Here is a 16,064-nt window from a genome sequence, read left to right as displayed (position 1 = left end):
TCTGGGTCACATTTCAGCTGCTTTTCTCAAGAGCCACGTTATTTTTTGGAGAAAGGTGGTCGTTCTCCAGTAGGGCTTGACGCTTCAGATGGACACGCTGCTAACTAGTTTTTTAAAAGTTACTAATCACAGATTCGACGAGATTTTTTTTTTTTACACATTACATTTGTTCCCAGTCTTCAAGTATCTGAAGGCTTAGTTTTGGTCAACTGTGTTGAATTTAACCTGTGGACTAGTCAGAAGCTGATTTGGACTTCAGAGTATTACCGTAGTCGACCTGGCATATCAAAAGTGCCATAATAGCTTTAACATGCTGCTAATCATGTATGTTAATGGTGATGAGAAGCGGTTTCAATGCGAGTCTACGTCAGCTTCATTACAGCAGGTTTTCTGCTCACATGAGAGAAGATATGAGAAGATATACCACATGTTGCATGGGAAACACCACTATTTTTAAAAAGCCTTACCGGATATTAGATCATTTACAAAACTTCTTTTACAAGAGATCATTTAGGTAAATAATAAATCCATGTTTTGCTGCTTTGTGCAAACTTCTGTTTCCAGCAGATCTGAGCCTGATGCATCCGACCTGATCCGTGATTGTCAATCAAAGCTTTTGATACAAAAGACTGAGTGCCATTTCTGTGTTTAATTTGCTACCAAACGCCATCAGGTAACGATTTGTCTGATCTAGTACCTTCCTTACAGCAGTCGAGAGGAACATAACTAGTTATGCAAGTTAACTTCCTGAAAAGATGCAAACAGGAACTTGTATGTTGTTGGATTTCAATGTGAAAGGTTAACAGTGGCCACCAGGATGATCATAAAGTTTAGTTTTTTTTTTTATGATTTGGAGATATTGTAACATTCCACATGTGTAAAAAAAACAAAAACAATTATGTACAGAGATAATGAGATTAAAAAAAGAAAAAATCTTTTGAAGCACAGATGTTTACATATTTGTCTGGATGTCCTTCTGTCTACATGTGAGAGATTTAATTGCAATGTTTTTAATCATCATCTTTAGTGCAGTGACCGAACACGTGAAATAATTTCTCAGATTGATAAAAGCAGCATTATAAGTGTTCGAGTGTCGCTCTTTTCAGAGCAAATACATATGCAAAAAATATTACAAATCCTGATAACGCCTGAAGCCTTTATGTATAATGCATTATTAGCACATTCATAATGTGCATTGTAATGCATTAGATCTTTTTGTTAATAATTGTAATCAGTTAAAATGCATTATATTTGCAGATTCCTTGTTACATTTTTTTATTTGTTTGTGCATTAAGGCATTTTACTTTCTAAATGTGTAACAATGAACAAAAAAGTATTGTAATTATGCTTGTAATGCTTTATAAGGTGCATTACAAGGCATAATTAATGCGTTAAAATAGGGATGCACCGATAGCACTTTTACCAGAACGAGTCCGATACCATACCTGTATTTTCATTGCAATTGTATTTTGTAAAAATATTGGGTAGAAAAACCAAATTATTTTCTGAAAGCTGTATTTTTATCATCTGAAATGTGCTGCGACTTATATTCCAAAGTGACTCGTATGCAATGAACGTAAAAGAAAGCAAAACATGCAATGAACGTAAAAGAAAGCAAAACATGCACACATTTGTACTGATGCACAACGAGAGAAACACATTTGTACTGATGCACAACGAGAGAAACACATTTGTACTGATGCACAACGAGAGAAACACATTTGTACTGATGCACAACGAGAGAAACACATTTGTACTGATGCACAACGAGAGAAACACATTTGTACTGATGCACAACGAGAGAAACACATTTGTACTGATGCACAATGAGAGAAACACGTATTGCGAGTTTCACTTTGCTTTAAAAAAAGTTGTGTAGGTTTGACGTCTAAAATAAATGGGTAACAATATAAGTATACACTTATAAAGTACTGACAAATCATTTGCAAACTATTAGTTTATAGTTCATTCATAGTTTATGAACTGTAGTTAATACATTAATAGAGACTATACCAATAGTGATTTGTTGTCACTGTAATTAACCAAATTATTATTGTTTAATTAGCTCATATGTAAAGTGTTATGGTTAGTAGATCCCGACAGGCCAGAAGACCAGGGTTTCAGGCAACACAGGTAATTTTAATAATATAAATCAAATCACAAGTACAAGAGCTCAATATAACGTTTAGATAACATAAGATAACCTTGCATAACTTTAACATAACTTCAAGACACGACAACCTAGACTAGGGAACTCAAAGACCAGGGAACAAAGGAGCAAATGAGATAATTAACACAAAACAGGTGAAAGGACTAAACGATGATTACTCATTAACTAAACTAGCACAGGAACTACCAAATAAGGTCAAAACAGAACTGAAAGGAAACTAAACCGTGACATAAAGGGCTAATGCTTTCTTAACTTAATAACCATAAATATTTCTCACTTTAGAATAGGTCACGGAAAACATTTTAAGAAACAATACATTTAAATGCAATGTTCAATAAAGATTGGTTTGAAGCACTTAATGACATTTTTCCGTGACCTAATCTAAAGTGAGAACTATTCACTCGTTATTACCAATTAATTCCTTTACTATGAGCCAATTAAACAATAATACCTGAACTCCCTATTTGTATAGCGTCTATTAATGTATTAACTACAGTTTATAAATAGTTAACTATAATGATTTGTGCTTTATTAGTGTCTACTTATTATAAAGTGTTACCAATAAGGGTTGTTTATAATGATTGACCGATCAATTGATTCAAATGATATTAGATATTTAATTATGCATGCTCATTTCATTTGTTTTTACATTTAAGTTACCTTTGCTGTCATTTAAGTATTCCTTAGTTACATCTTTAAAAACACTAATAAGTTAATAACACCGTTAATTATAATCAATATCAAAATTAATATAGTTTTTCTCAGACTACAATATAATTTTGTAATGCCTACATTCAGTTTAAAAACATTTATCTCTCTCGCTCTCTATACATGCATACACACAAGCGCACTTGCATATTATTGCTCTTTTGTTGGTTTTGATTGCTTCTGTTCTTATTATTTGTAAGTTTTGGATTAGTATCTGCTAAATAATTAAATGTAATGTAAATGTTAACATTATATTAATTACGTACATGTACTTCGTAGACATCCTTAATGTCTAATAACTCCATTCTGCTCTCTGTTGTTCTGTTGACGGTGTTTCTTTATCTGAACACAGCTCTGTTCACACGCTGAGCGTAAGCGGCTTTTGGTATCGGGGCATTTTAATGAGTACAGGAGCTCAGTATCGGTATCGGTGCATCCCTAAAAAGGCTTTAAGCATTACCAAAGAGTTTCATCTCACTATGTTTGTTCTGGCTTCAGTGTGAAACTCGCATCAGAGCCACGGTAATAAACCTGAAAGTTTTGAATCGGTGTTGCTTTCACAGCCAATGGTGCTTCTGTTACTGATGTAGACCAATGTCTGTGGCATGACACCAACTTCCTTTTCTCAAATCATGTGTTTTACTGGTTCTTCTCAGTGGAAGCAAAGCCTCTTGTCGCCCTCATAGAGTCGTTCTTCTTCTTCAGAAACCCGGTCTCCTTTTATACTGTGAACAAACCAGAAAATGTGTGTAACTGGAAACCCTGATCTGCTCACGTGAGGTTAGTTAAGAGGGAAAACTAGGGCTGTTCTAAAACCTAATGAGCTACCTTTAATGTGACGCCTCATTAGTGAGTGAATTGTAACTATCTGCATAGGCAACGATACTCAACTTGATATTTTTCAATTGAGTTTGAAAGTGAATGTGATGAAATACATTGCACACATCAGTACTGGGTAGAATTGTTGATTTGTATTGTACTATATTGAGACATTTTATCACTACTTTTCATTTACGTTTCTCTCACTTCAACCACCGTCTTTGGTGGAGCTTGTCGTGATGCATTAAGAGATTGCCTTCATTGCAAAGAATAATGCAATGCTTTAAAATCTGGCTAAACTGAGGTGTCTTGAAGGCAGAATAATCTTTTATTACAGGTTTTATGCCATTAAAATGATGCAAACTCTAGTTTTAGGATCAGATAGCATATCTTACTTGACTTCCTTCAGTGTAGTGTTGTTAATCAGGCCTTCAGACATCAGTTTGGCTCCATTAATGGTGAACTCGTTTTCTATTAGCCTATAGAGAGTTGAATGGATTATTCAATCCATCCGAGTAAATACATTGTGCATACAGAGCTGAAGTGCATTTTTGGCATATACTGTAGTTGATCAAAATAGAAACGATATCCTGATCTAATAGCTAATAAATTACCATGCAGTATGTATGTTTAGATGTCTTGTTTCACACATTTAGCATCTGCAGCAGACATGCATTGAGCTTGTGATGTTTGAGCTACCACATTGATTATTTCCTTTAATAATGTCCACAGGCTACAATGTATTTTCATGCAATTTTTGTCAAGCATGCAGCAAAAAATAGTATTTGAATCATTGCATTTGCACTATTTGAGAATATTGTAAACTTCTAAATCAGACACCAAAATGAGCATGCACCATTTACATGCTGCAGATGACAGATGTGTGAAACCGTTATTACTGTGCATTATTGAAATAATGAGGTATAATCGGTCATACATCAGATGAGTCAGAGCAGAGTTGGACCTGAAGGCATCCGCAAAGTCTGACGCTGCATCATCAGAGATTTTGTTCTGTATCAACCTGAAAAACAAGCACATTAAATAAGAATGCATCTGGAAATGATAATTAGAAGGTTTTATTTTTTCAGATGCATGAGAAAATATTGCATCCAGTCGTACCAGAAGATGTGAAGACTTTTGTTTTCCTTCAGTGCTTTTGCCAGACTTCTTCCACCGTGAGATGTAATGCCATTGGCAGAGAGACTAAACAGCAATGCAATGATCAATCTCAGATCGCTCGTTCTTTATCTGACAGCTGAATTTCTCAGAATGGACACAGGAGAGTCATTTCAAGATTTGCAAGATTTACCTGAGGTTGGTCAGACTGCGGTTATTCTTCAGAGCCTCCGCAAAGGCATCTGCACCCTCGTCTCCGATGGTGTTTCCCCACATTCTGCAACCAATTCAATTAATGTCACCAAACCTTTACCATAGTTTTGAATCATTTCTGTAAAATTCTGTTTAAAAACAGGAATTGCACTGGCGTCATTTTAAAGGTATGGTCTAATTATTCCAGTGCATATTCTTACCCTACATCAAAGATGGATTTGCTCTTGTGAATTGCACTGGCCAGGTATTTCCCACCCACACCTGTGATGTTATTGCAGCCGAGCCTATGGCAAACAAACAAATGATGAACTATGCATTCTACATACCATGTGAGAATTAGTTTTAAAGTGGGCATCATCTGGACAGCATTGCAATCAATTTTTAATCCCATCAATAAAATCATGCACACATCGGAATAATGTAAGGTAAGGTAAGTCGTGGCCTAATGGTTAGAGAGTCGGACTCGTAATCGAAAGGTTGCGGGTTCGAGTCCCCGGCCGGCAGGGATTGTAGGTGGGGGGAGTGAATGTCCAGCGCTCTCTCCACCCTCAATACCACGACTGAGGTGCCCTTGAGCAAGACACCGAACCCACAACTGCTCCCCGGGCGCCGCAGCATAAATGCTGCCCACTGCTCTGGGTGTGTGTGTGTGTGTGTGTGTGTGTGTGTGTGTGTGTGTGCGCATTTGTTCACTACTCACTGCTGTGTGTGTGCACTTGGATGGGTTAAACGCAGAGCACCAATTTCGAGTATGGGTCACCATACTTGACAATACGTCACGACTTTACTTTAATGTTTTATAAGGTGCAGTCAAATCAAAACAAAGCAAGAACTTGCACAAATGCTCAAAAAAAAAAAAATGTAATGACAATCATGTGGTTAAAAAGTCAAAACGTTCACCACATGGTCTATCAATAAAGATTTTTTTTGGAGCAATGGATTTTTAATGCCATATGTGTATAAACATTTTTAAAAGAGCAGATTTTCACATATTAGATAAAGATTCTTCCATTACCAAAATACAAGAGATACCTACTTGACAACCTTTAAGTGTGGACATTCTTCAATAATCTTTGCTACTAGTTTGGCTCCAACGTCTGTGATGTAGTTTTTGTAAAGACTGTAAATGGCAAGAAAAGAGAGTAGAATGAGGTCTAAATAAAACCTGGCAACATAAAGATGAACGGATGAACTCACCCCAAGACCTGAATGATTTTGTGTCTGATGAGTTCCTCTGCCAGAACCTCAATGCTGCTGTCTGTGAGCTGATTCACGCAAAATCTGAAAGGCAGAGCGGAGTACATTACTAACTAATTATAGTCCGTTACTGATTCCAAAATACATGACACAAATTGTGGTTACTAACGTAATCCGTTACATTACACATTTGAAGTAATATAATCAGATTACTTGTAGTTTACCTCTGACCTAACTCTTATATCACATTGATTTAAATATGGTAATCTTGTATCATATAGATATAAAAAATACAAAGAGAAAGAAAATATATTGCATTAAATATTACTTTGTCAAGGTTTCCCAATCTGGGGTTCGTTAAGGAACTGCAGGGGTTTGTGGGTTTAATGAAAAGCTAATAAATAATTACATTATAAAAATTTTAAATGAAAATAAATAATTTTAAAATAAAACACTATTTATTTGTTTACCTGCATGGTATGTGACCATTAACCAGCGTCAGGGAAACGTGATAATTATTAGAATGTTAATTTTAAAATCTCTGGGAACTTCGAGTAAATATATTATGTGAAAGACGTTCAGATGACAAAAGTTTGAGAATCCCAGCATTACATGTAAATAAGAAATAACTTGAATTTGTGCATTTTAATATGTTTGAAAGACAAAAGCCTTCCACAGACATAGTAATACATGGTTAAATAACACACAACAATAAATCGATAAAAATGAATGTGTTCATCAGTAGTTAATGCAATGTTGAAATTGAGATTATGCTCCAGATAATACTGAAATGATTTTTTTCCGCCTGACTAGTGACTGTCTTTTGTGAGACTTTCTGAATGTATATAAGCAGTCGCTAATTTAGAAATTAAAATCTAAAAGATGAAAAAGAATTAGAATCAATAAATTATGAATAATTTATCGCTATTGTGTGAATATGTAATAAACAATAGCCTGACTGTAGTCTGATTCAGAGTAATCTAATTACAAGTACTTAATTTTTTGGTTACACTTTATTTTAAGATGTCCTAGTTACAGCGTACTATACATTTAAGTACTGAGTAATATTAATTAACTACATGTACTTCCTATATGGTTAGGGTTAGGGTTTGGCTTAGAGTTACTTGCATGTAATTATGCATAATTTATTGTTATTATAATAGTAAGTACATGTAATGTTGTAACAAGGACACCTTAAAATAAAGTGCTACCAGTTTTGCAATCTGATGTAATCCAGATCACTCCAGTTCTGACAAAAGGTAGGAACTTCATTTGTTGTTCAGTCTGCTGGTAATTGCATTCTAGTTCTTCAAATTGTATACATTTTGGGTAAAGCTAAACCCTGCCTGGCTTTTCTTACCTTACTTCCGTCATTTTGCTAAAAGATGGTCTCAGTTGCTTCACGCCGTAATCATTGATGTTGTTATTGTCCATGTCGACTCCTAGGTGCTTCCTACGATGGTGGAGGACAAAGTTCAAGGCGCTGCAGTCGGCCGAGTAAATGTTACAGAAGGCGATCTTAATGTAATCCGCCGATATGCCGTGGGCCGTCATCTTGGCAACATCCTCGCTGTTCGTTTCAAATATGCACCGCAGCATCCACAAGAAATTTGGCATTGCATGCACCTTGTCACCATCAATGTCTGTGGATGGATAACGAGGAAGGCCTTTAAGATGCGTCTTCACGCTGTTGGACAGATAAGACTTGAGCATCTTGCGCTTTTGCTTCAATAACGCCGGTGGAACGAGATGCTCCAGGAGCGGAGCGTTGGGTTTGGACAAGAGGCCGCATAGAAATAAATTGGTGAACTGGAAGTTGGTTTGGAAAGGGTCTTTATCTCTAGGTCTCGACTTTCCCAGACATGGCAAGCAGGAGAGATGCGACGACCTCTTGTATTCGCATTTGGAGAAGAACCTTAGAATAGATTCAGGAGTGATTTTGGAGCCAAGCACCAATGAAAACGCCGCTAAGAAGGCCTGGAGGGTCTCGTGGAGGAACTCGAAGGTTGCAGAGCCTCCACATCCATCGTAATGAGAAGCAGGCCTCAGAAACCCAAACTGAAGGTCTTCATCTTCTAATCCACAGGATATCACTTCCTCCATACTGAACACAAGTCTTCCCCGTTCTAGACCATGCAAAGCCAGTCGAGCAAATGTCGAAAGCTTCCGCTCACCAGCTTTAAAGGTCTCTGCTGGACACCTCGTACTCCGTTTTAAAAGTCCAGGGCGTGCAATTGAGTGTCCGAGAAAGACCTCGGAAAGAAGCAAGAAGACGTTTGTGAGCGTAATGCAAGAATCCGGCAACTCAAAGTTGTCATAAACCGAATGAAGATGCTTGAAGCTCTTGAGGATGATCCAGCTGAACAAGGGGATTGAGCAAAGACCGCAGAGGTGAGGATTAGCGTCCAGCTGATCGGTCACCATTGTCTTGTGTTCCTTCTCTGGGAAATGCAAAGCAGTGTATCTCTTCAGGTTTTCAGGTGAGAATCCCTTCAAATAGACTTTCTTCCGGATCACTCTGCTTTGGACTTCGGTGCCACTTCGTGCGCTCAGAATCTTCCGGGAACCCTTGAGCAATTTTCCGCAAAGCAAGTTCATGAGAAGCAAAAGCGGACGGGTCTTTTCTTCCGGGGACACCGTTTCCGGCACGTTATCCAAGTCAAAATCGGTTTGGATTTCATCATATCCGTCAAAAGTGAAAAGCACAGTTTCTGGGAATCGTAAGATGTAGGTGAAGACCTCGTTATCGAGGTCGCCGTCTGGATAGCAGTTGTGTTTAAAGATCAGATCCTTCAGCGAGATCTCGTCTGTTTCCTTAAAGGCGCTAAACATCCTGCATCTGAACTTGAAGAAGAACTTGGCGCGAGTCTTTAGCTCCCTTCTGGACCACAGGTTCTGCAGCTTCTGAAGAACAATGGATTTGCCCACGCCAGCGTCGCCGGTGATGAAGATGGTCTCGGCCTGCAGGTTGAAGACTCCCTGGTCTCCAAGAAGCTCATCCAGACTCTGTAAGTATCCCAAACTCTCACCTCTGTCATTGAAGAGCTCCATTTGAGTCTCTGTGTAAAGATCCTCAAGCGGCGTCTCCTCGCTCTTCGAGTACGACGTGATGAACTGAGTGTCTCTTCCCAGCTCGTATCTGAGCTTCTCACAGTACTTGCTAACTGCAAAGATGCGAAAACATTAGTGCACCAAAACAACTGGCGGAATATTGTCATAAATATTCAAGTGCATAAATGTAGTGTCCTACAGTATGACATGCCAAGAACTAAAATCTTTTGTTCAGATTATGAGCATTGATCTGCACTTTTCATTTCATGGTTTCTGTATTTGTAAAATGTTACGTGTGACCCTGCAGCACAAAAGCAGTCATGAGTAACACAGGTATGTTTGTAGCAATAGCCAACAATACATTGTATGGGTCAAAATTATACATTTCTCTTTTATACCAAAAATCATTAGGATATTAAGTAAAGATCATGTTCCATGAAGATATTTAGTAAATTTCCTACCAAAAATAGATCAAAACTTCATTTTTGATTAGTAATATGCATTGCTAAGAACTTTATTTGAACAACTTTAAAGGAGATTTTCTCAATATTTAGGTTTTTTTGCTCCCTCAGATTCCAGATTTTCAAATAGTTGTATCTCAGACAAATATTGTCCGATCCTAATGAAGCTTATTTAGTCAGCTTTCAGGTAATGCATAAATCTCAATTTCATAAATTGACCCATGTGACTGGTTTTGTGGTCCAGGGTCACATATGCTATTTTAAACTAAAATACTCACTGGGGTCTGTGTTAACCACTGGTATGACACTAATAGTGTCTAATGGTTTGTACCGAATTTCTTCAAACCAAGGCCGCAGATCAATGTAAGCGTCATATGCTTCATGAAGAATGTGTACGAAATATGCCGAGCACTCCTCTCCTTTACTCTGAACCAGCTCCAGGAGTTTGCGAACCTGCATGTCCAAATATGAGGTGCGTTGATTAATTGTGAAATATATATTGTGGAGAGATATATATATTTAACAGGGTGTCTTTATTCTGAACCAGCTCAGAGTATATAACATATTTACTATAACAGGTAACGCATGTTTTATGAAGGTAAATTTAAGACCAAGTAAAGACACAAAGAGTAGTGTTAGCGGCACTTCAAAGATTAAAAATACAACTTAATAAAATTATTATACAACAAAATACAACCAAAACAAGAATTTATTTATTTATTTATTTTTTTAAACAAAGATGCATTTACTTGAGCAACATCAACAAATATCTGCCAATGGCCTTAGAAAAATCATTATAATTTAAAGGGAAAATTAGGTTTTCTGACCGCAGATATTTGTTCTTGTTTTAAGCATAAACTGATTTTAACCAGTTTCTCAGAAAACAAAAGTAAATGTATCTTGATTTAAGGATGTTTAGATATCTGTACTGGGAAACAAGATAAAAATACAGTGGAAGATATTAGTTTTTATCAATGCATGCAACATTCAATATCATGACTATGAATTTAAGGTTTTCTGATTAGTATCTTTCTATGGCCTTTCACAGATAAAGGGCAAATTAAAACCCTGTTTAAATAATTGTATCATTTTGTATGATAGGAATTCATATATACAGTATATTGTGAAGTTCGCTTATACAGGTATATACTGTAAGTTTGCGTAACATATATGAAGTTACTTAAGTAGCATGGTACAGTGATAATATTTGATATCAATAATAGTGGTAGGCTATACTTATGTATTATACTGATAGGCTCCCAGGTTAAAAAAAAGTATGAAAGTATAATGTACTTAAAGTGCTCTATTTTACTTAATATACTAAAAAAATATTCTTTAGTACTTAAGTGCACTCAACTGGGCTATTTTGGGACACCATATGAATTATAATGTGATTTTAACATACTATCTCTAATGTATTTAGTCACCACTTGAACCCATCTTTCATACACTAACACACTCAATTGTACAAGTGGTGAATAAATACAGATATTATGTTAAAAGTGCATTGTAGTTCATAGTTAATCTTAAAAAGTAAAGAGTACACTTAAGAAGAAGTGTGATTCTTAAGATTCTTAAGTGACATCTTAAGATTCTTAAGATGGCGCCGGTGAGATCGGCTGCCGTCACGACTGCTCCGACCAAACTTTGTCTTTTTTTGTTATTTTTTCGTATTGTTAACTATAAACACCGGTTTCTTTTTGTAAGATGGCCATTCTTACATACGACAGGGCCACTCTTATTTCTATTGGTGCACAATGCACTAACCTTTCGCCGATTTTGAACCCGGACCCATCCTGGCCAAGCGAGATCCTGAGGAGGAACAAAGGACCCGACCCGTACCGGCGTCCTCGAGGGAAACGAGCCGGCGTCAGGAACAGGCTGAGGGCTCGCGCACACCGCGCTCCCTTACCAAGTGTCCTGCTCGCCAATGTCCAGTCGCTGGATAACAAACTCGATGACCTCAGGGCAAGAGTCAGGTTCCAGAGGGACATTCGGGACTGCAACCTTCTCTGCTTCACCGAGACATGGCTGAACCCAGCGGTACCAGACCACGCCATCCAGCCGGCCGAGTTCTTCTCGGTTTACCGCATGGACAGAACGCTGGACTCGGGGAAGACTAGGGGAGGTGGAGTATGTCTGATGGTGAACAAACACTGGTGTGACGGCGCGAGCATTGTTCCCCTCTCACGCTCCTGCACACCGAATCTTGAACTTCTGACCATCAAATGTCGCCCTTTTTATCTCCCTCGGGAATTTAGCTCGGTCATCGTCAGTGCCGTTTATATTCCACCTCAAGCGGACACGGACACTGCGATATGGGATTTACATGAAACACTACACCTTCACCAGACACAGCACCGGGACGCCGCATTCATTGTTTTGGGAGATTTCAACAGTGCCAACCTCAAGCGTGCACTGCCGAACTTCCATCAGCACATCAGCTGCCCCACCAGGGGCGAAAGGACATTAGATCACTGTTACACCCCATACAAGAACAGCTACAAGGCACAGTCACAACCACCGTTTGGGAAATCGGACCACGCCGCCATCTTCCTCATGCCTGTTTACAAACAGAGGCTGAAACAGGAAGCCCCGGTGCAGAGGGAGGTCCAACGCTGGACGGACCAATCGGTGGCCGCTCTGCAGGACGCGCTAGATGACGCAGACTGGGACATGTTCCGGCGCAGCTCTGATGACGTCAGCTTGTTTACGGAAGCGGTTGTGGGATTTATAGAGAAACTAATGGATGATACGGTGCAGAAAACCATCATCAGGACGTTTCCCAACCAGAAGCCGTGGGTGGATAAAACCATCCGCGACGCCCTGAGATCCCGCTCCGCTGCCTACAACACAGGGCTCATCACCGGGAACATGGATGATTACAAGGCTGCATCTTACAGCGTGCGCAGATCGGTGAAGGAGGCGAAGCAGCGCTACGGGAGGAAACTAGAGTCGCAATTCCAACATGGCGACTCTAGGAGCCTGTGGCAGGGACTTAGAACCATCACGGACTATAAAACACCACCCTCCAGATCGGGGAATGCGGACGCCTCTCTGGCTGACGAGCTGAACACTTTTTATGCTCGCTTCGAGGCTGCAGCTAATCACGCTAACGGCGCTAGCAGTGCTAACTGCATGCACGCTGAGGAAGCCGGTGAGGACAACGTATTCACCATCACGGAGCATGACGTGAGGAGGGCATTCAAGAGAGTGAACATCAGGAAGGCAGCAGGACCAGATGGCATCACAGGTCGGGTTCTGAAGGCCTGCGCTGACCAGCTAGCACCGGTGTTCACCGAGATCTTCAACCTCTCCCTGGAACAGTCCATAGTCCCCTCATGCTTTAAGCAGTCCACCATTGTTCCTGTCCCCAAGAAACCGCAGCCCACCTGCCTAAACGACTATCGCCCTGTAGCCCTCACATCAGTGGTGATGAAGTGCTTTGAGAGACTGGTCAGAGACTTCATCATTGCATCACTACCAGACACACTGGATCCACTACAGTTTGCATACAGACATAACCGCTCCACGGAGGATGCCATCTCACACCTCCTCCACACCACAACAAGTCACCTGGACTGCAGAAAAGGGAATTATGTAAAAATGCTGTTTGTGGACTACAGTTCAGCGTTTAACACCATAATTCCCTCCACACTCACCTCCAAGTTGGAGGTCCTTGGTCTCAGCACATCCTTGTGCCAATGGATCTCCAGCTTCCTGAAGGACAGACAGCAAGCCGTACGGATGGGTAAACACACCTCATCCTCCATCACCCTAAGCACTGGAGCCCCTCAAGGTTGTGTTCTGAGCCCCCTGCTGTACTCACTGTACACTTATGACTGTGTGGCCACTTCCAACTCCACCACCATCATTAAGTTTGCTGATGACACTGTTGTGTTGGGCCTGATCTCAGACAACGACGAGACGGCCTACATACAGGAGATTAAGAACCTGGAGAGTTGGTGCCAGGTGAATAGTCTACACCTGAACATCAGCAAAACTAAGGAGCTGATAGTGGACTTCAGTACGAAGCAGGAGCGGTCGTACCAGCCGATCACGATCAGCGGGACTCCAGTGGAGAGAGTGGACAGCTTCAGATACCTGGGTGTTCACATCACGCAGGACTTGACTTGGTCCTGTCATACCAGCACCCTGGTGAAGAAGGCCAGGCAGCGTCTGTACCATCTGAGACGCTTAAAGGACTTTAGACTTCCCTCTCGGGTGCTTAAGACTTTTTACACCTGCACCATCGAGAGCGTCCTGACGGGCAGCATCACTTCCTGGTTCGGGAACTGCACTATGCAGGACAGACGAGCCCTCCAGAGGGTGGTGCGTTCAGCGGAACGTACCATTCACACCGAGCTCCCTAACCTGCAGGACATCTACAGCAAGCGGTGCCTGACCAGGGCCAGGAAGATAGTGAAGGACCTCAGCCATCCCAACAATGGACTCTTTTCTCTGCTGCGTTCAGGGAGACGCTTCCGCTCCATGAAGGCGAACACAGAGAGAATGAGGAGGAGCTTCTTCCCGCAGGCCATTCGGAGTCTTAACCACTCTCCACTATAATCACATCACCCCACACTTCCACTTTGCACATTTTTCAAGTACAATCTGCACTAATTTGTAGAAGGTTACGGAAGGATAAATGAGTGGGACTTACATACCATTTGTCTTTGTCTTTAGTATCCTTTTACTCACTTATACACTTTACTGCACTGCACAGCACAGCACACGGACACTTTATCACTGACATACACTTTACTTTTTATAGAATCTATATAGAATCATATTCTATTTTTTATTCTCATATCTATTTGTTATTTTATTTTATTGCTAGTTTATTCTGTATATATGGTTACTGTACTTTTTCTATTTGTATTTTTGTAAACTTGAGGTTTTTCTAATTTTGTTGGACAATTTGTTGGACAGTCGTACAATACATTTCACTACATGTCGTACTACGTATGTATATGTATGTGACAAATAAAATTTGAATTTGAATTTGAAGTATGTAAACCTGTGCTATATAAGCCTGATCTGATATTAATGTGTGTTTGGAGGACCTGGTCAGTTCTGGTGCTGCTGCGGTGTATGATCTCGATGTCTTCAGTGCAGATGAAGCCGTTCCTCTGGAGATTGTCCAGAACACACTGCGTGTTCTTCACCTGCTCCACCAGCAGCTCGCGGTGTGCCGTCAGCAGCTTCAGGTGAGACCCCTCGCTCGTGCACGAGCCCATGTTACCTGCTAAGCGCGAGAGCATCAGCCCAGGCTCTCTCCTCGCAGACACGCGGCCAGAACAATTCAGATATACCGTGTTTTAAGAAAGCAGCTTCCTCGCGCAAAACAAAACGGAACCCGAAGGTTGAACGGAATACTGAGTGAAGTTTGCTTGGTTCCGCTGCTTCCATGTTAACTAGGAAGTGAAACTAAAAGATGAAATTTGACCTGGATTGGTGAAACACCCTGGATTTCCTCATTTCTGCGTGTAAACCATAGTTTAAAAAAAGTCATGTATTTAAAATACATTTATTTCATACTAAGTATAGTTCAAATGTATGAACATATTTACTGATAGATAACTCGAAGGAAAACGCCCCGCTTAAGGACTGTGTAATTTTATCATAAACAAAAGTTATTATAGTTTTAGTGACAATGACCAAAAAATAAATAATATATAATATTACAAAAAAAAACACACACACACACACACACACACACACACACACACACACACACACATATATATATATATATATATATATATATATATATATATATATATATATATATATATATATATAAAATATGAAAAAATATAATCAATAATTATGAATTACAAAATTATAATAGCCTACTTGAAACATTTAGTTAACTGGCTGGCTGGCTACCTGATGCTAACTTGAGATAATTTTTAAATATAAAATCCAAATATTTTTATTCAACCAACTAGTTAGAATATATTTGATGGAAAAACAAAGGATTTGATGTTCAGAACAGAATAACTACACTAATTTACCCCACAGACTGTGGAAAAAAGTATTAGTGCTGTCAAATGATTAATCGAGATTAATCACATCCAAAATAAGTTTGTTTACATATGTGCACTGTGTATATTTATTATGTATATATAAAGACACATATACAGCATATATTTTGAAAATATTTATATACACACAGTGTTGTGAAAAAGTGTTGGCCTCCTTCCTGATTTTTTTTTTTTTTGCATGTTTGTCACACTTTAATGTTTCAGATCATCAAACATATTTAAATATTAATCAAAGATAACACAAGTAAACACATGCAGTTTTTGAATGAAGTTTTTTAT

At 39.3% G+C, this 16,064-nt stretch overlaps 1 protein-coding gene across 1 annotated transcript; it reads right to left on the bottom strand.

Annotated features, from left to right (window-relative positions):
• Positions 1-3,082: 3,082 nt before the first annotated feature.
• On the bottom strand, positions 3,083-14,975 carry LOC306887851 (nucleotide-binding oligomerization domain-containing protein 1-like; the record flags this gene model as incomplete). Its single annotated transcript, XM_079445850.1, has 11 exons — positions 3,083-3,603; positions 4,093-4,176; positions 4,635-4,718; positions 4,817-4,900; positions 5,007-5,090; positions 5,227-5,310; positions 6,063-6,146; positions 6,224-6,307; positions 7,584-9,387; positions 10,014-10,188; positions 14,802-14,975. 11 exons carry the CDS (start codon positions 14,973-14,975, stop codon positions 3,531-3,533), a joined length of 2,814 nt encoding a protein of 937 aa, XP_079301976.1. The 3' UTR covers positions 3,083-3,530.
• Positions 14,976-16,064: the final 1,089 nt, after the last annotated feature.

Source organism: Barbus barbus, assembly GCF_936440315.1.
Source record: "Barbus barbus genome assembly, chromosome: 21".
Classification (NCBI taxonomy): Eukaryota; Metazoa; Chordata; class Actinopteri; order Cypriniformes; family Cyprinidae; genus Barbus; species Barbus barbus.
This window is presented reverse-complemented; position numbering and strand designations above follow the sequence as displayed.